This window comes from Calidris pugnax, unplaced genomic scaffold, assembly GCF_001431845.1.
Source record: "Calidris pugnax isolate Ruff unplaced genomic scaffold, ASM143184v1 scaffold107, whole genome shotgun sequence".
NCBI lineage: Eukaryota > Metazoa > Chordata > Aves > Charadriiformes > Scolopacidae > Calidris > Calidris pugnax.
In genome coordinates this window covers 600,853-620,072 of record NW_015090901.1, presented here as the reverse complement: position 1 = coordinate 620,072, position 19,220 = coordinate 600,853, and the positions used below count along the sequence as shown (strand labels likewise).

At 43.1% G+C, this 19,220-nt stretch overlaps 1 protein-coding gene across 1 annotated transcript; it reads left to right on the top strand.

The window, feature by feature from the left end:
* Positions 1-3,060: 3,060 nt before the first annotated feature.
* Positions 3,061-9,444, top strand: FGF3 (fibroblast growth factor 3). Its single transcript, XM_014948831.1, has 3 exons — positions 3,061-3,457; positions 5,448-5,551; positions 8,880-9,444. Exons 1-3 carry the CDS (start codon positions 3,199-3,201, stop codon positions 9,210-9,212), a joined length of 696 nt encoding a protein of 231 aa, XP_014804317.1. The 5' UTR covers positions 3,061-3,198; the 3' UTR covers positions 9,213-9,444.
* The last annotated feature ends 9,776 nt before the right edge of the window (positions 9,445-19,220 follow it).

Below are 19,220 nucleotides of genomic sequence, written 5' to 3'. Positions count from 1 at the left end.
ATGGCTGAACTGAAGGAAAGCTCAGAAATATTCCGTTAGCAAGATCGAGCATAAAGAAGAATAGATACTTAAAGTGTTCCATTTAAAAATCGCACGTTTCCAGCGAATTAATAGATCATTATCGGTTGTAACTCCAATTCAGTTACATATGGTCTAGAGCCTCTTCTCCTCTTCACATTAAGTAACAGACTCAAACTGCTCTCTGGTTATTACTTTGGGGCTACAAGGAGCTTTGGGGCATAATTAAAAATATTTCCAGAAAGAATCGGTAGACCACATCTGACGTCCCACCCCCTGTTAGAATTAGACCACATCAAAGGGACCCTTTTTGTTTTCCAAAATGGTCACCAGACAACTTAAAATATACAAGAGTGGGCTTATGTTTTATTGTATAGATGTCTGACTGGAGCAAAAACGACTTAAGGTTGCTCGCTATTCAGTGTTGTACCGGGTGAGACAAGGTGGCTACAGCCCTTTGATATTTCCGTGGAGGTCGTATTCATTTCATTTGAAAGGGAACCATTAATGATAGACCTAGAAGTCTTCCCCCTCCCTAATAAGTAGAATACACATCGCTTGGGAAGCCTGTCTGTGTCAGATGCCCAGGGCGGAAAGATTTGTAGATGATGGTGCTAATTATGAAAATGTGATCAAGATGGAAGCAATTTGAGCAAAAGTCATTAACGTGTTACTCTTCCACCCACTAGTCTTTTTGGTTTATTATTGCGGTGGGAGGCGGGGAGGGGGGAGGCAGGAGGGAGGATCTTGCGGGATTGGATTGTTGTTTTTTTTTTTTAAGAGCACTAATGAAAAATGCCCTGCAAATCCAAAATTGTAAAATGTCAGCTGCGATGCACTAGGCTCGGGACGACCTGAGATTTACTCGGAAGAGATCGCTATAATTACTAAAAGTAATTACGTTTTATCTCGCCTTCGCTCCGTGCTGGCGAAAAGCATCTTTCAGGAGACTCGTAGCGTGTTGAGAGATATTTTTCTGCTACCACTTTTGTCTTGCAGCTCGTCAGAGGGCACATTTTGCGGTGCATCCCCGAGAGGAAGCTTTTTCAGAGGGGTTCTTATTTTAGGAGGGACTGAAGGATTTGGCCCGCAGGCGACCGTCCACCCCCCTGCCCCGCATACACCCCAAGACTGGGATCCTAAATGTTTGTGTTTTCATATTTTTACGTGGATACAGTGCTTTAATGATTTTAATTTCCAGTCGTTTACTTTTACTAAACCTACTGGCTGCCTGGAAGTGGCATTGCAGAAGAACAGCAATAAAGAATTAATTGTACAAACATTTATCATCCCCAGATCAAACTCTCCTTGTGAGGCTGGGGCTTAACTTGTGGAGAAGAAAAGGGGGAGGAAGGGGTGGTAATGGCGGAGAGGGGTGCTTGTGGGTTTTTTATGTGTTTCCTTTTATTCCAGACGACTATGTAATGAAAAGCCTTTTAGCCTTGGAGAACTACTAAATATTAAGCACAGTTTAAAATAGGGAGTAGTTTTCGAGGTCGTTTCGTCCTCCTGCCATTCCTTTTCCTAAAAGGTCCTATCCCTTCCCTTATTTTCCCACTAATAAAAGCTTCCTTCCTTCCTTTTTTTTTTTTTCTTTTCCCCTAAGATCTTTTTAACATGTAAGTAAATCCTCTTGCTCTACATAGGAATGCCTTTAAATATATTTTATGGACCTCTTCTTGTTCACCGATTCTGGAAAAAAAAAATTTATATTGATCAAGGTCAAACGCTTGAATTCTGACGTGACTCACTTCAAAGGTGTATTTGTGTGCCCTTCGAGCACATTAATACTAATTATCTCTCAAACACTTCCCCAAAACTCCTACTGCCTGTTTCAGATGCAAATCTAATTAACGAGCTGCCTTTGAGTAGCACACAGGGCCGGCGTAATTCACTTGAGCTGTTGAACCTTTTGCCTTCTTTTATATTTATTTATAGGTAGCTCCATCATATTTTGAAAGCGTAGGCAGTTGTGTGAAGCTACATGGTAGCGAGTGCGGATCTGCCAGAGCTAATGAGACTTTCCAGGCACCAGAGTTGAGAAAAAAAAAAAAAAAGGATTAACTCCCAACTTCTTGCATTCAGGGACGTAGGGAATAACACTCGCCGGGCCCTACTTTGTCTCAGTTAATTTAGAAATGACTAAATCTTTGAAAGACCTATCTAAATAATAACGCGTGCTATTTGTGACCGTGAACTGATTAATTTAGTAATAATTGTTTGTATAACTGTTTGCTTTCGACACTGGGGACAAAGCAGGGGGGGGGGACACACACGCCGAAGGAACCCTGATTCCTGAGTGAAAGCCCTTAAAACGTGCTCGTCCCCTCCCGAGAAGCCGGGACCCCCTTTTCTTACGCATCCGCGTTTAACGTGCGCATTTTCAAAAGCCACCTCCCGAAGATGTTCGCTTCGAGCATCAGTCGTGTCGTGTGTGTGTGTTGTGTGTGTGTCCCAGCTTCTTCCCTTCTTCCTTCCCTCCCTCCCCTCCCCGGCTGCTGCGGGCGGGCCCGGGGGTGGCGGTGCCCGGCGGAGGGTCCGCGGCTGCACCGCGCCTTTCCGCGGGGTCGGCGGACGGCAGCGGGGCTTCCCTCTCCCTGTGCGGGGGTGTGCGGGTGTGTGGTGTGTCGGGGGAGAGATGCTGTGTGTAATTTTATCCACGCTGCACTCTGGGAGTTCACACGAGACTGATACCTTTTGCCTCCTCTGCTTTGTATCAATTGGTCGCAGATCAGGCTATTGTTGCAGGAAGCTGCTTTTATTTCTATGCTCCGTCGATCAACTATTTTTTTCCCCACAGTCTCTTGCCGAAATTCAGTGGGTGTCTCTCTCTCTCCCTCCCTCCCTCCCTCCCTCTCTCCTCCTGGCTCTCATGCCTGCCGTCTGTCTAGCTGGAAACCCAAGGAGAAGGCTGATCACGGCAGCTCCATCTAATCCAAACAGCTGGGACTCTTCGGTGGCCTTTGCCGATGTCTATTGATTTAAGTCAATCTCAGACAGATAAAAGGGGACAGATCGAGGCTGATAAAAACTTGCCGATGCTTCGCGGCTCGAACCAGTGTGTGCTCTGCAACTTTGGAGTGCTGCTGCTAGCAAGACGGCTTTAATGGGACCCCTGGTGTCATTCGCTCCAAGCCTCCATCTCCCCCGCAGACTAAACGCTGCGGCCATCATGCCACAATGGTTATAATTTGGATCTTGTTCCTGAGTTTGGTGCGGGAGCCCTGGTCCCCAGGCCGGGCCGCGGGGGTGGCCGAGGCCACCGGAACCTCCCCGAGCGACCCCCGGCCACGCCGGGATGCGGGGGGTCGCGGCGGCGTCTACGAGCACCTCGGGGGAGCGCCCAGGCGCAGGAAACTCTACTGTGCCACCAAATACCACCTCCAGATCCACCCCAACGGCAAGATCAACGGCACTTTGGAGAAAAACAGCGTCTTCAGTGAGTACCGGGTACACCTTGCCCATCCCGCTTCCCCCGGGCCGGGCTGTGCGGGGAGAGGGCGGGGGTGAGGGGGGGTCTCTCCCTCGGACCAATTGCGTCCTGCTCCAGCATCACCGGGCAGGCGACTGGGGGTGCTGGGACGGTGCCGGACGGGGCGGTGGCGAAGCCGCTCCCGCCTCTCCTCTCGCTCAGCGCTGCCCCGGGGCCGGCGAGCCGCTGCCCGGCGGTTGGGGCACCTCCTCGGGTACCCCCAGCTGCCGGGGCTTTCGCCCCTTTCCCTCCCCTCGGCGTTTCGGGAGCCACCCCGCTGGCTCCATCAAACCTCGCAGCTGCATTTCACCCTCCGGTTCCCGCTCCGTCCCCGGGGATTCCCGGCGGGGGACACCCGAGGGGAGCCGTCTGAGGGCGGAGGGGCTCAGTCCCCGCGGGGCAGAGCGGGACCCCCAAACCCCAGCTCCTTCCCAATCTCCCCCCGACGGGGACCGGGAAGATGCTCCTTCCCTGCGCATCCCGCCCGAGCTGTCACTTGCCCTCGCTCCGCCGGGGGGGTCCCCACGCCAACCCGGTCCCGGACCGGACCGTTGGGCAGCCGGTGGCCTCACACCTCCCCAGGGCCGAGTCCCGGTGCCCTCCTCGACGGGCTGCCCTCGCCTCCCTCGTCCCGCCCCGGCTTGTCTCCCGCAGGGGACTTGAGCTTCCACGGGCTAAATCACATCTGTCCCCTTTGACATGTGCCGGGGATCGGCAGTAATTAAGATGAAACGGGATATGGCGGGAGCGGGGAGGGGAGGGGGGGGTTTGTGCGAGGGCGGCAGAAGGGAGGGGAGCGGGGCTCAGCGCTGCCGCTGCCCCGGGGGGAGCCCCGGGCGCCCCCGCACCCAGCCCGGCCCCGGCCGCGGGCACAGCCCCGGCCCCGCCACCCCAGGAAGCGTAAATCCCGACTGGTGATGGCACACAGAGATAGGGAGACCTCAGGGATCTGTCTGAAGTCCATAAAGGAAAACCACTATTTCCTAAAGGAAAACCCCCTCGCTATCAAAGCCTGGAGGAGACATCCTTCAGCAGCGAACCGGGGCCTGATTCAAAACAGCTGTACCAAAACCACCCCAGCTCTCCCAGGCTGGCGATCCAGCTCTGCAAAGGGGACAGGCTCTGCTTTATCGTTGCCAAAAGGCAGGAATGGATCTGGGTGCAAGGGTCACCTCTCACCTCCAAACACTTAGAGAAAGTACCCATCCATCGGGGCACAGCTGGATTAACTGGGAGCAGAGTTTGAGTGAGAGAACCTAGGGAGCTCTGCACGTACAACACAACATCTCCTGAGGCAGTTGTGCCTCCATCAGCCTTACAGCACCTTTGGCTGGATGTAAACATTTTGGCAGGTATTGTGCCAGCCTCACCTGTGACACTCTTCTTGTATTTGAGACTCCATCTTTGACGGCCTGAAAATCTCCTCCCTTTTAATTTGGCTCAGACAGACATATTGTCCTTGTCTGGAGGGCTACATTGACCTCCTAAATGACAAGTTCCTTTCATGATTATATACATGGCTCTAAAATGCAGCCGACTCACTCTGTTTTACCCTCTGGAGACCTCAGCAAGGGCTTTGTCCTGAAATGGACAGCTTTGTGACTGGTTTCAATAAGTCAAGAGCTCTTGTGTTCCTAAGCATTAAAGAGGATTTAAACTTTTTTATATACATATAGGATTAAGTGGACCTCTAGTTCACTGTCAGATCTTTTTCATTTTTGAAAGAGTTCAATCTCAATCAGACATCTAGGGATTTATTGTCAAGCTTGTCACAAACAATTCCCACATTGTCATCGTTTTATACCGTTTCAAATAATAGTCTTGTTTCATTCACATGATTGCACTATGATTTTGGTGTGAGATCATACTCTGCAGGTAAGCAGTCCTTCAAACGTGTCTCAAAAAATTACACGTGATGAGGAGCAACAACATATCTCATAATTGTTTCTGTTTCTAGGTATTCTTGAAATAACTGCTGTTGATGTTGGAATCGTCGCCATCAAGGGCTTGTTCTCTGGCAGATACCTGGCCATGAACAAAAGGGGCAGACTTTACGCATCAGTAAGTCTTTCTTAAGACTGGCATATGCCTGTCATTTCCTACGGGGAGAACAGGTCCAGTGGGGAGCACTGATTTCTTCTAAATAAACATTTATAGATAAAAGAATAATGTCATAACAGATTTCTGCCTGGAATTATTACAGGCAAGCAATAAGTGTATTTTTGAAAGTGGAAAGAAGCTGTGTTCTTGCTTTCTTATTGCCTGTACAGCCAAAGGGAGAAGAATGTGTTTGGCAAAGATATTTCACACGGCCAAAGTCCTGGGCAATTTGGTGCACTGATAAAGACTTCAGGAGCCAGCCTTTGCAGTGCAGAATGTCCATCTCTAGTCAAAATTCTCCGTATTTATATTTGGTATGGATCTTGGATACTGGCAGAGAATATACATGTCAGATAAAGAATATTCAGAAGCAACTGAGTGTCTCAATTACAGGAAAGCAGCCTATTGAAGGGAGTTTCTTTGCACAGAGCATTTGGTTGGGGAGTGGAAGAATTTACAGGTGCTAAAAGGCAGGGCTATAGCAGGGAAAGGCAGTATGAGATTTGGTTGGGGAGTGGAAGAATTTACAGGTACTAAAAGGCAGGGCTAGAGCAAGGAAAGGAAGTATGAGAAGGTGCAAGAGGATAAAGGTGAAAATAAACACCTCATTCTACTTTTTTTTGTCCTGATCTTCAAGGTAAAATCTGGGCTCTACTGACATTAGTGGGAGCCTTGCCTTTCCAGCCCAGCCAACATTTCCCCTTGGGGATTAAAGTACTTTAGCTTAGACTTCTTCACGTTCAGGGACACACTAAGTCGTATTTGTCAGTGTGTATCCACATCATCCACCTACTTGAATTTCTTCCTTTGTCTTTGATTACATCCCTAGCAATCTTGTGATCCCTTACGGTGTAATGGCCATACTGTGCAGTTTCTCCAGGAATCCTGTGGTATGGATGCAGATTTGAAGAGGGTAAAATATGGCTATGTGAAATTTGCTTCCTCCAACTAGTCATTATACGTAATTCTGTTGATTTGAGCAGCATGATATATCCGAGTGAGCTTTTTCCATGTGAATGCAACCAAGGTAACACAAACAACTCGGTTGCCCCCCTGGTTTAATGTATTTTACTCCACCTTTTCAAGAATGTTTTGATGGTGTTTACCACCCAGCTTCTGTCTCACGTGATTAAAGGCCCCGTGTGTGAAGATGATGGTTCTTTGCTGGTGCAGGGAAGCAGATTGCAAACAATTTTGGCAAAGGGAAATGGAGCTGAAATGGAATGAGGACATACTAGCTCTCCTATGCCAGAGCTAAGGCTGGATATTTCTGTGCTTCCAGTTAATATTCTGATTAAAATGGGCATCTTTTTCAATGGAGCTTCTCCATCAGCCCAGAGCCAGCGTCTACCCCAAAAAAATTAGTGGGACGGATGAATTTTCAAGTTCTTTTTCATCTTTCTCTCTTTCTTGTTCAAAATAGGTACATCTTTCCTCCAGATTAATCAAACTGAATTAAAATAAGAGTAAACAAATTCTGAGCAAAAAGCTGCTCTCCTGGAGTGGAGGAAAGCCCACAGTAGGGTAGCCCAGAGAGTCCTCTTCTTCTGGACTTCCCTTTCTAGCGTGAGGAACATCAGGCCATCCTGAAGTTTGTTCAGCTGTCAAGTGCCAAGGAATATCAGCCATGAAGGGTTTCTGTACAACTAGAAAATATAAATTTTGCTGTTTCAGCTCCAGCATGAGAGGGACAGTTTCAGACTTGTGTTTCAGAGCTGGAGGGACAATCCAGGAAAAGCCATTCTACTCCAATTTTTTCACAGAAGCAGCAAAGGCTGAGGGCTCAGCTCAGGAGAAACTTTCTGATTTTTCTTGTGTAGAAAAAAACTGGCCAACAATTTTATTGATGTTACTGTGCCAGAAACCAGTGCACGGCCCCTATTTCAAGTTAAAATTACTTCTTTGGGGATAATTATACATGGAGCATCTTATGAAACGGTGTTGGAGTAACTCCATTATCCCTTGGATCACCAATTTTCCCATGTCAATAAAATGAGTTTGTTGACTCTGCAGAATTCCTTTGTGTCCTTAGCACATTGTGATAATCCTCTAGGTTTATCCTCTGTGACAAACCCTCCACAACCAGAAGGGAGGCAGGCAGTGGGACAAATCTACCTACATATGGTAGTTGTGTGGGCTCCAGCACCACAGCATATGAAAACCTTGTCCTTGCGAGGAAGGGCACTTCCGTTTTACAGCTGTGAAGCTGAGACATGTGGAGTCTTTTAAAATCTTGTTAAATGCCTATCAGCATTTCTGGTGAGTGAACAGCATAAAAGACATGTTGTTAATGGAGCCTAGGGCTCTTCTGGCCCCAGCCTGGCCATGTCCTCCACAGAGGCAATGCTAAATAAAAAACCTCTGCAAAGACCGTGGTAGCAGCTCCCCTCTGTCTCTGTGCTCTACACGTGTTAGATACTGGTCTTAATCTCACAGGTACAGCAAAGATGATTTTTGTAGTCAAGAAAAGATGTGCAGTGTGGGAGGTCCTTTATTTGCACCTTTTCTACTGCTCCCAGGCAAGAGGAACTCCTTCCTCCTCCCAGGCTTTTGCACGCTGTTTTCTCTCAGTTGAGGACCAGAAGAAAAGAAGCAAATTTTGGCACATCATGTATAACGTGAGCACCCAGGATGGGTGTGTATTCTCCCTTAGAGTTTGTGATACAGGAGCAGCCTAACGTTGTGGAGGAACACACTGGTGGGCAGAGTGCACTTTCGTTCTGTTGCATTGAAGCACACAAAGAAGCTACATAAAGGCACTGTTTACTACACAAATATCTGTAGCAAACTGGATGCAGGTGTATCTAGCTAATAATATACCAATTAAAATGCCACATTTAATATTAAAGTCTAGTCTTTTACCTTTTCAATAGATATCAAAAGTTGATGGGAAGCAATTAAATAATTTGTCTAGTTCACAGGGGTATTTAGATCCTGGGGCACAAAAAAATCAAATTTACAGCTGAACAATCAACAGAGCTATTCATTCCTATTCACGTCATTTTTTTGTTTTCAAATTGTTTTTTGCCCTCTTTCTGTCTCTGACCCACAGACTAAGCTCACACTGCTGGCAGCACCATGTTGCACAGCAGTTTAGGCTCAGCACTTCTCTTCTACTTGCCTCTTGTAGCACCAGTCAGAGTTCTTCTTGCCACACGTGTTCCTGTCCTTGTCCTAAAACTGAGTAGAGCCTTGCTTACTAAGACTTTAGTCTAATCTTATTGAGGTAGAAGAGAGCTATCGATTGTCCGTAGAGTCTTTCTTAAACTTCGTTATGTTTGCTTTACAGGAAAATTATAATGCAGAGTGTGAGTTTGTGGAGAGGATCCATGAATTGGGTTACAACACCTACGCGTCCCGTCTCTACCGGACTGTACCCAACAGAGCCGGCACCAAGCGCAAAGCCAGTGCAGAGAGACTCTGGTATGTCTCAATCAATGGGAAAGGACGACCCAGAAGGGGCTTTAAAACTCGCAGGACACAGAAATCGTCTCTCTTTCTGCCCAGAGTATTGGATAACAAAGACCATGAAATGGTCCGACTGTTCCACACAAACGTGAAGTATCGAGAGAGCCTCCTGAAGTCCCCAAGCAAGAACCAGAGAAGAAGGAGAGGACGCTGATGGGGATGGGGGGGGAGCTTCTATGAGGGCTGGAAGTGACTGAGAGTCTTCAAAATACTACTAAAAAAACTAACAGCTGTGATTGTATGTCAGGCATTAACATGGACGTTTTTTATACACTGTATAATATAACTGAAAGTCACATCACTTACTTTTAGCTATTGTAGAATTATTATCTGTGGTAAAAGAGATGTGAGATAAACTAAGGCACATTCAAATGTAAATTAGTTGGATGTAATAATTTTGTCAAGGACTTTCACATTTTCTAGTGTGAGTTTGTGGAGAGGATCCATGAATTGGGTTACAACACCTACGCGTCCCGTCTCTACCGGACTGTACCCAACAGAGCCGGCACCAAGCGCAAAGCCAGTGCAGAGAGACTCTGGTATGTCTCAATCAATGGGAAAGGACGACCCAGAAGGGGCTTTAAAACTCGCAGGACACAGAAATCGTCTCTCTTTCTGCCCAGAGTATTGGATAACAAAGACCATGAAATGGTCCGACTGTTCCACACAAACGTGAAGTATCGAGAGAGCCTCCTGAAGTCCCCAAGCAAGAACCAGAGAAGAAGGAGAGGACGCTGATGGGGATGGGGGGGGAGCTTCTATGAGGGCTGGAAGTGACTGAGAGTCTTCAAAATACTACTAAAAAAACTAACAGCTGTGATTGTATGTCAGGCATTAACATGGACGTTTTTTATACACTGTATAATATAACTGAAAGTCACATCACTTACTTTTAGCTATTGTAGAATTATTATCTGTGGTAAAAGAGATGTGAGATAAACTAAGGCACATTCAAATGTAAATTAGTTGGATGTAATAATTTTGTCAAGGACTTTCACATTTTCTTTTCTAAAAAAAAAAAGAAAAAAAAAAAAGACTTTCATTACTAGTATTTTCATTCTAATTTGCCATAGGGTATTATCTCAGTGACCCTGTCCTCTCAGAGCACATAAATATTTTACACTTAACAATTTTGTGTTCACAGAGAAGGTACAGTGCTTTCATGGTTCTTTTGGTGATTCCTCATAAGTAGCTACATTTCTCTTTTTATGGAATACAGGAGTTAGAAAACTGGTTTATTTTTAAACTTACATATATTTATTTTTATTTTACGATCAGCCAGTATCACATATAGCTTTTCCAAGACTGTCCAAGAAAAGTGAAATTGTAAGCTACTTCAAACATTTCAACAAACATACACAATACTGGATTATTCTTGATCTTGTTTAAGTAAAAACCCAAGACACCTGGCCTTGTCACTTAAATAAATGAGTGTTGGTAAAGTGGCATTTGCATTGATGAAGCTTTAGCAATATATACCTGTTTACCAACTGATGAATCCTCTCCTAAAATAGGACCCAAGTACTGTGAGAAATCTGAATCTGTGGTGTGGACTGAACTTGCAATATGGGAAAGTTTGGCACTGGGGATGAGAATCTTTATCAGGTAGTTTTGTTTACCTAAATTTTCTACAAGAAGTCCTAGTTCTAGATTAAATATGTTTTAACTATTGAGGGGGGGAAACAACAGTCATATTTGATATACAAAAAACCTGTAGTGATTCCCTGATTTAAGGTGGCTGCCACGTTCTCTTTTTCCATTCTTTTCAAATGCTTGTTATTTTCACAAGGTAGTCCTAAACTGAAAGCTGCAAATCCTCACAGGGGTTAATGCTCTTGAGTTTTGGTTCAATCCATATAAAAATACGTTTCTATACATTTTTCTACTCTGATTTTGGAAATCAACTTTTAGAAAGTTGAGGGAAGCTCACAAGTTTAATTTTGAGCAAGGGCTTAAGTTTTAAAAATTTCTCTTGACGTCCAAGAGACGATAGAGTAGTGCAAAGATTTAGAAGTGCTTGACAAGCACGAATAATGGTCATTTCAATGAGATTTGGCCTTGTGCTCTTTACTTCCTAGAATTAGCTCCTGACACAGCACAGCTGGAAGAAAGAGAGACTGCACTGAAATAAACATTCAATCTGAATTTTAAAAAAGCTCTGTAAGTTAAATATGACGTTATATAAACCAGACAGGTGCAAATCCCATTCCTGATCATATTGACACAAAGGTCTTCTTGTGGGCTACCTACTGATTTACAGCATGATTATTTAAAACTAGATAGTGAAAATCTTCTATCACCAAGGGCTGAATTCTGTGTGAGAGAGAAATAAAATGAGTCCAGAGAATAAGTTTACTAAGTTTACTAAGCCTAGTAGTTATAGATTCAGCACTACTTACATCCTTCTAAAGGTAAAAACAGAAGGGTGTCTTCATACCAAAAAGTATACTCCCTTCCTTCCATCTTCGTGTCTTTTCTGGAATATTCTGACTAAGAAGGAAACTGTGTTTGAATAAGAAAGTAAAAATTCTTTGATCTCTGCCTTCTTTTATACAGAAACAATGTAAAAAGACATTGATATGTCTAAAGAAAGTGGACAAACTCCTGTTTCCCATGACACAAAGATGGCATCTTCACTCCAGCTCCAGCTCCATTTTCAATCAAACATTTAGTCTGTACTCTTAGTTTTTCTCAAGGGCAGGTGCATGTGCTGACTTTGTTTTTCTGTGTCTGCTTTTATCAACTTTCCTTCTCAATATTTTCTTCTCTTTTACAGAGGCTCAAACTACCTGACATAATGCAACAGAAGTAATTGCCACAGGTGATATAGGAATATCATTAATTACAAAACACCTGTTTATTCCTGTCTTTGTTTTGACCTGTCGCATCCTTGTTGTTGGAGTATTCTTTTAACCACCTTCCCTTAGGAAATTGCAATGAAGTTTAGCTTAACACATGAACTGTGTCCTTATATCAGTTCTAGTTACTGATACTGAAAAAAAAAGAGGGGGAAAACAAAAGAAAAAATAGTTAACTGGTTGGATGCAATGGCATTTTAACTACTGTAGGTAAGTGATGATTTTCACATCAACCTAAAACAATTTTACTGACATTCTTAGAATTTTTCTTTGCTCAGTCTCATTGCAGCATTCAAAGGAGATGGCTTTGGGATTTGTCTTTTTCTTTTTTATCTTTTAAGAAATATTAATGTTCTTGTTGAAATACTTTTCATTACAGACATTCATTACTTAATATTCTTTTAGCAGCCTTGAATTCCACAGTTCCCAGATACTGACAGGCTGAAATCCTATTCATGACAATTATCCCACTTGTGTTCTCTATCCCATTTTATTTATTTGGACCAGAATTTACAGGATCCCTTACAGGAGGCAGCAGATTTGAGTTACTGTTACTTTCTCCTTAGGATTATAAAGTCAAGATATGTCTCCTCTTTTAATAGTTTCTTGAGTGACTTTATTCTTTTCCATTGTAGAGGTTTTTATGGTCAGACTTTTGTCTTTTTTTTTTTTGAGTAACATGTACACTTTACCCATTTTGAGTTACAGAGTTTCTGCAAAGTTCATGTACTCCAGATGTTCACTGCATCCTTAAATTGAACACAAAACAGAGACCATAATACGAGCTGTTCAGGGAAGCCAGACCTGATAAAGAGCTCATCTGCTGGAGCTTTTTGGCTATATACCAGGTCCATTTTCAATTGTTTTGTGGTTCAGAGTCCATTTCAGGGCCACCATCAACATTCTGTGGTTATGTCTGTGCTAGCACATAGCACAGACCCATAGCAAAGGTCTGCAGAGCTAGATCTTCGGTGCCCAGTACCCAGTGTCCACACTGAGCGCATTTTGGGAGGGATGGTGGTGGGATGGTTACTCTCCAGAGCTCTTTGGCAGGTGGAATGCTCTGAGAGTGTCTATGGGTTGAGTGTCAGCAAGAAGCGATCCACTTCACATGCTCAGCAAACATTGACGTAACTCCAACTAGCAGAAGACCATTCCCAAAAACACGCTCCTGATTTGAACCAAACGCCGGTGCAGATGCACCCTGTGTGAGATCCATTCATTCATACGCTGAAACTGTTTCTTTTTGGGGCAGAAACCAAATCTTGAGATCATGACTTCATCCCTCTCCATCCTGGGTGGCAAGTCAGTTACCAGAGCATTGTTGTTCTCATCCTGGAGCAATGAAACCATGGTCACCACATATTCACTGCCTACTAGGTGGACCTGCTTGAGGAGAGGAGCTGGACTAGATGCCCTCCAGGGGTCCCATCCAACCTCAACCTTTCTGTGATTCAATTATTAGTTTCGCTGAATTCAAACCAGTAATTAGTTTACCCTCACCTTTGGATATTCAGACTCAATTTGGTCCAGTTTCCTGTCCCAAACCCCTCAGATTTCTCTCCCTGAAACTCTGAAACAAACTCTGCCTGAAACCAAACATGCTGTTCAGTTTTGGATCAGTTATTCTCTAGCCCATCTTAAGAGCCTGATGCACTAACTATATGTTCTTTCCCTTAAAATCACTTACTACACATTCAATATAGTCCTTCCATTGCCAGACTCAAACAAAAATTGGGCAGCTGGTGTGTCTACTTCTAAAATCTGCCTTTTCTGCTTGCTGTCCTGCACCAGCTCTTTCCTGAACTCCACATTCTCTTCATCTCCTTCACCTTCTCCCCATCATAAAAGTCCTTCTATTGGTGCCATTTCCAGCACCGTATAGAACCATTTCCTTCCAGTTTTGCACTTTTTTTTTTTAAATAAATATTGTTCTGTAGAAATTGTATGAATTACACAAATATTGTTTTATTATGTTTTAATATGTTTAACCCCCAGGGAAAATTGGGAAACTTGTACCCCTGTGAGAACTAAGAAATATAACAAAATTGAATAGCTTGGATAAGGTAGCCCCTTCTTTAGTTCACGTATCTTCTTCCTCTTCTATTAAAGAAGATTTGTCTTCCTCCTTCTTGGATTTGAAGTGATAAAATTCTTTGCATAGGGAGAAAACGTATTGAACTGATTGATTATTTTGTTTTAAGCTACCTTAAATAGAGCCTTTGAAGTCTGCAGCAGCGCTCAAGTTCAAATGTCTCCTGTTTCCTTTCAGAAGGTTTGAAGGATTTGGGAAGGTGAACAAGCAGATCTATAATTAAAGAACAGTTGATGGTAACTGTCCCCCTTTGTTAGCATTCTCGGGCCACCTCCAGATTTAGATGGTTAAAGAGAACTCTATCCCATTTTAGTTCTGCAATACTTCAGATGCCACCATTGCATAGCAGAAGAGAAGCCTTTCTGAAATCCAGGGTACATCCCCTTTCTAGCCACAAAAACAAGCTCAAGGTCTTCACTTTGCATATTAAAGAAAATACTGTGCTTTCCTGCAGTAACCACCCTAAACAACGTAGTATCTTTATTACCGTCTGAAATGTCTGGATTTGAAGAACAGTGGTTTGTCTGTGAGCAGAATTTCAAGACATCCTGATGCTAATCCAAAAGTAAGCAAGGAGGAGGGGGCAGTGGGGGTGGTGTCCAAGCTCCTGAAGGATCCAGCCCCGGTGGGTTGTGCAGTTCTACCCACTTGGAAACATCTCTGGCATCAGCTGCTTGATTTTACAAATTTTTGTTCTGGAGGAAAGAAAAGTAGGTCTGATAGCATCAAAATATCACAAGGTCTCACACTAAGACATTTCTGAATGGAATGTGTTTTTCGTTTGGAAAGAGCCTTTTCTGGAAGTATTAAATGTAAGTTTGATTATATGGTCTAAAACATCATCTGTGATGACCAACCACAAAAGACAATAATTAGTCTTAAATCAGTTTTTATCTCTTGAAATAATTCCCTGTGTGGATTTTGGAGGGAGAAATCACAAGGTCTCACACTAAGACATTTCTGAATTGAATGTCTTTTTCATTTGGAAAGAACCTTTTCTGGAAATATTAAATGTAAGTTTGATTATATGGTCTAAAACATCATCTGTGATGACCAACCACAAAAGACAATAATTAGTCTTAAATCAGTTTTTATCTCTTGAAATAATTCCCTGTGTGGATTTTGGAGGGAGAAATGGGCTCATTCATGAAGTACAACTAGAATTCAGGCTCTTTAGATACTTCATCAAATATTGCTCCTCAAAAAACAAATTGACAGTAGATCAAGGCTCCACCTTCCTTTTACGTTCCTACTAGGAAAAATCACACAAATGGTACTTTATGTGGTCAGAAATTAACTAGTTTGAAATAATTCTGCAGGCAATCTCTGAGACAGTGGCACTAGAAGATAGGTGACACACATTACTGGGCACAGCATAGTTACAGTATGATCCTACGTGCTTGGTTTACACTGCAGACGCTGGAGTCCCACAGGCATGTGTTGCTCAGACCATGAAACCAACTGAAAATTATTCTTAAATCCTTAGACATTTTTTCACGGCAACATGGGGTCTAAAACTACAGCAGCAGAAACTGAGTTTATTTGTGTCCCATAGTCTGTCTGCTCCCAGGATCTGGTAGCCATTTTCAGTAGAGCATGTGGAAAGAAAAACCCTCTGAATCAGATTAACCTTTTCTTTCCCCAGTTCTCAATGAAAAGCACGTTGCATTTCCAGTGTTTTATTGCAAATGCATTCAAAAATAGCTATAGAAAACTGAGATACTCTAAGATCTTCCCAGAGGGGACACAGGATGGTAAAACAAGCTTTTTAGAATAGAGTTTTCCCTTCTTTTCTTTTTTGTTTTTTTTAAACACCCTAAATTTCCTAATCTAAATGGAGCAAGGTGAACTGACATATCATTTGCTTTTTTCTTAGAGAACTCAACACAATGTTAAGTTTCCTCTTATATCTGTATTTCACAGACCAAATTCACTCTCTTTTGTATTTCATCCCTTTCTGCAGTCTACTTTTCTGAGTGTTTTCCCAGGTTTAGTAAAAACTTGTACCAAATCCTTCTCCCCTGCAAGTCCATGTTTCTACTTCTGGTTCAATACTTCTGTGTATGTTTTCAGAGAAGACAATCCTTACCTTTTTCTCTCCTCTGCTCTATGTAAAAATACAGATATGGATAAAGTAAGAACAGTCACCTACCAGAAAGCCTGAAAGCACACAAGCAACCCAGTGATCCAACCCCAGAATGGTCTCAAAGAAAACCCACCACCCTACAAAAAGAGCCTCCTGAGCCAAAAGAAGCCCTAGCTGCTCCAGTACATCTCTCTTGGAGCCTGTGGAGGGGACAGATTCATTAATTCCCTACATGTGTGCCCAAGGAAGGAACCTGTTGACCATCTTCTGGCCAGAATCAACTCCTTCCTTGTTAATGCCCATAAATGACATGGCTACCTCTGCTTGTAGCATCTCCCTAAGGGACTACAACAAACCTCACAACTTAATTGCTTCTGAAGCCTGATCTGCAGGCAAGTACAAGGCCTCAGCTGTTGGAAAGAGGGCTAACAGTGCTTGAACTCAGAGTCTAGGGTAGCTACTTGGGTTTGTGACTGTGCAGAGATATTTTGGGGCAGGAAAATAAGGAACTGGAATTCAATCGGTTTTAATAGCAGGTTGAGTATCTCCTAAGGGAAAGGAACCCAATCTGCCTTTCTTTTAATACCTTTTCCTAAAGGATGAGGGTGGACTCCTGCCCCCGTGGCTCAATACAAGGTAAGGTTACTTTAATGTAAACATAATACTGCTTCTTGTTTTAAGTTCTGATGAATGTTAGCTTCTCTACCAATACCAAAAAATAAGAAAGCTCTTTTGCAATAGCAGTGTATCACAGCATAGGCCAAGCATTCCACCCAACTTCTTCTTCACAGAAAACTGAAATCTGAAAAAAAAATTCTTATCTGCACTGCTATGTTTTTGTATCAATTTCCCATGGCATCTGCAGTGAGATAAACCCTTATAAAATAATACTCTCTGTACTCTCTTTTATGGAATATTCTGATGTTTGAATATTGGAACAAGATTCTGATTTTGGAGGTGAATTGGAAAGGTAGGCAAGAGTTTGTTTTCTTGGTAAGTTTTGGAGCAAATCTGGGTTGTGTCCCATGCAAAGAACATGTATGGCTAAACAAAGAAAGAGTGGGTTTTTTTTTTTTTAGAAAATAGTGAAGCATTTGATCAAAAAGCTGTGGAAAGACTTTGTGCCTCTTTTCTATGCAACCATGATAAAGCCAAATCAGAAAGGAAATATTGACTGATTAAAATGCAATCAAAGAGAGATAAGAAAAATACTTTTACACCTTGAGCTGCTACTGTGGTGCTGATCACTCCCTCCATGAGGCTGATAAAGGAAAAAGAAGAAAAGAAGCAGGGGGGAAAAGAAATAGAATTAGTTTAGAAAACTGTCCTGGAGAACCCTGCCAGGTGAAGGCCTGTGGGTTTTTATTCTGCACGCACTTCTAGGAATAAAGCCCTTTACCTGAAACAAACAAAATGTACCTTTTCACACCAATAACATCATTTACTTGCAGATGTGATACTTCAAGTTCACTTATTTCTGAAAATCTCATGCTTTCTGTTTGGCTAGACTGTTTGTGATGGGCAAACCAGTAATACCGGAATACCAGTAAAATCATATTCAACTTTGGTGGCACATGGATATTGTACGTAGGGTCCCAATGAGAATAGAAGTCCATGTTGTGGAATGAAACAATGGGATGAGACTTATGGGCATGAAGGCTGTTGGAGAGTCTAATAGTGATCACTCACCCACCATGGCAGCCGTGGGCCTGAGCCCTGGGGGCAGGCCTGCAGGTGGTAAATGGAGCACCAGGTGGTACAGCTCCTCACAGGCTTCATTTGTGATGGTGGGGAAGCAAAATAAACAAAATGCCAAGCCAGGAAACAGGCTTGAGCCATCCTCAGTGGGTATCGTGACTTTGCAAGAGCCCGTGCAGTAGAAATTAGTATTACGTTTCTGGAACTTGGCTCAATTCTCCAACCCTGTTGTATTTCAGCCGCTGATCAACCTTGGTGTTAGTGAAAAGCAGTATTTTCAATTAATTCTACATTTCAGAGAGGAAGGGTGGCCATTTTTTTTTGCTCCTGTGAAGAGATAAAGCTGCCCAAAGGTCCAGGAGTATTAGGACTGTGTGAGATCTCTTCCTCCTTTTTACTTTCAACAAAAGTATTTGAAGTAAAGCTAGGTTTTTGAGGTTTTGAGTAGTTTTGTGCAAACTTTTGCATAGCTTCAGTACAATTATGAGAGGGGAAACGGTTTTGGGACAGCTGAATTAATTGCAAATTGATTTAATGGCTCCAATTCCTGAATTTGAGTAACCAAGGTTTTGAATAACTGAGATACTTTTCAATGTAAGCAATAAATACCAGAGATAGAACTGTATTATAGGAAACAGAGACTATGACTGCGCTTTGGATAATCAAGATTCTAGTTTGTATCATGTGTACTTTGGCAGCAGCTGATTCCTATAGGAATAAAAAACTAAGAACATGTGCAAACTGCAGTATGACACTACCACTGTGACCTCGTCAACAACTTCAAGGTCATCATTAGGAGAGTCTTTAGCTTTTTTTTATTTTGCCTGGTTGCACATGGGTTGCTAAGATTTATTACAATCAGTGCAAGAGAACACCTGCTAAATGTCAGAAGATTCCTGGGAAACTTCAAGTGTTTTTCTAAGGCAAAACTACACCTTTTACACAGCTTTGAGGAATTCAGCTCAACGGAATACAACCTAGTCTTCCTTGATTTGTTCGTGCTCTAAAGCAGAAGCATAACCACAACTGATATTCAGAAACATATCTGTCCTCCAGACACGTTTACCTGTGTCTAGAATGATCCATGTCTTGCTTTCTGGGATTCCTGGTATGTATCATACTCTGAGTAAGGACCAGATCCTTGGCTGAAGTTGGTTGGCATTGCTGTACTGGTGTCGGTGAAGCTGTGAGGAATCACACCAACTGAGGACCATCTGAGTGACTAAGCACTGTCTAAATGTAGTAGGAAAAAATAAATTTGACTCGTGCAACTTATACTAAACAAACATGGAGAAATATCTTAACTTTCACATTTCTAGAGGTTTTTGCTGAAACTTGCCACCCATCTCCTTTGGCTGTCTTGCAGTGTTCCTCCCCTACATCATCATTTTATTTTCAGCTCAGTGATTTTTTTTCTTTTCTTTT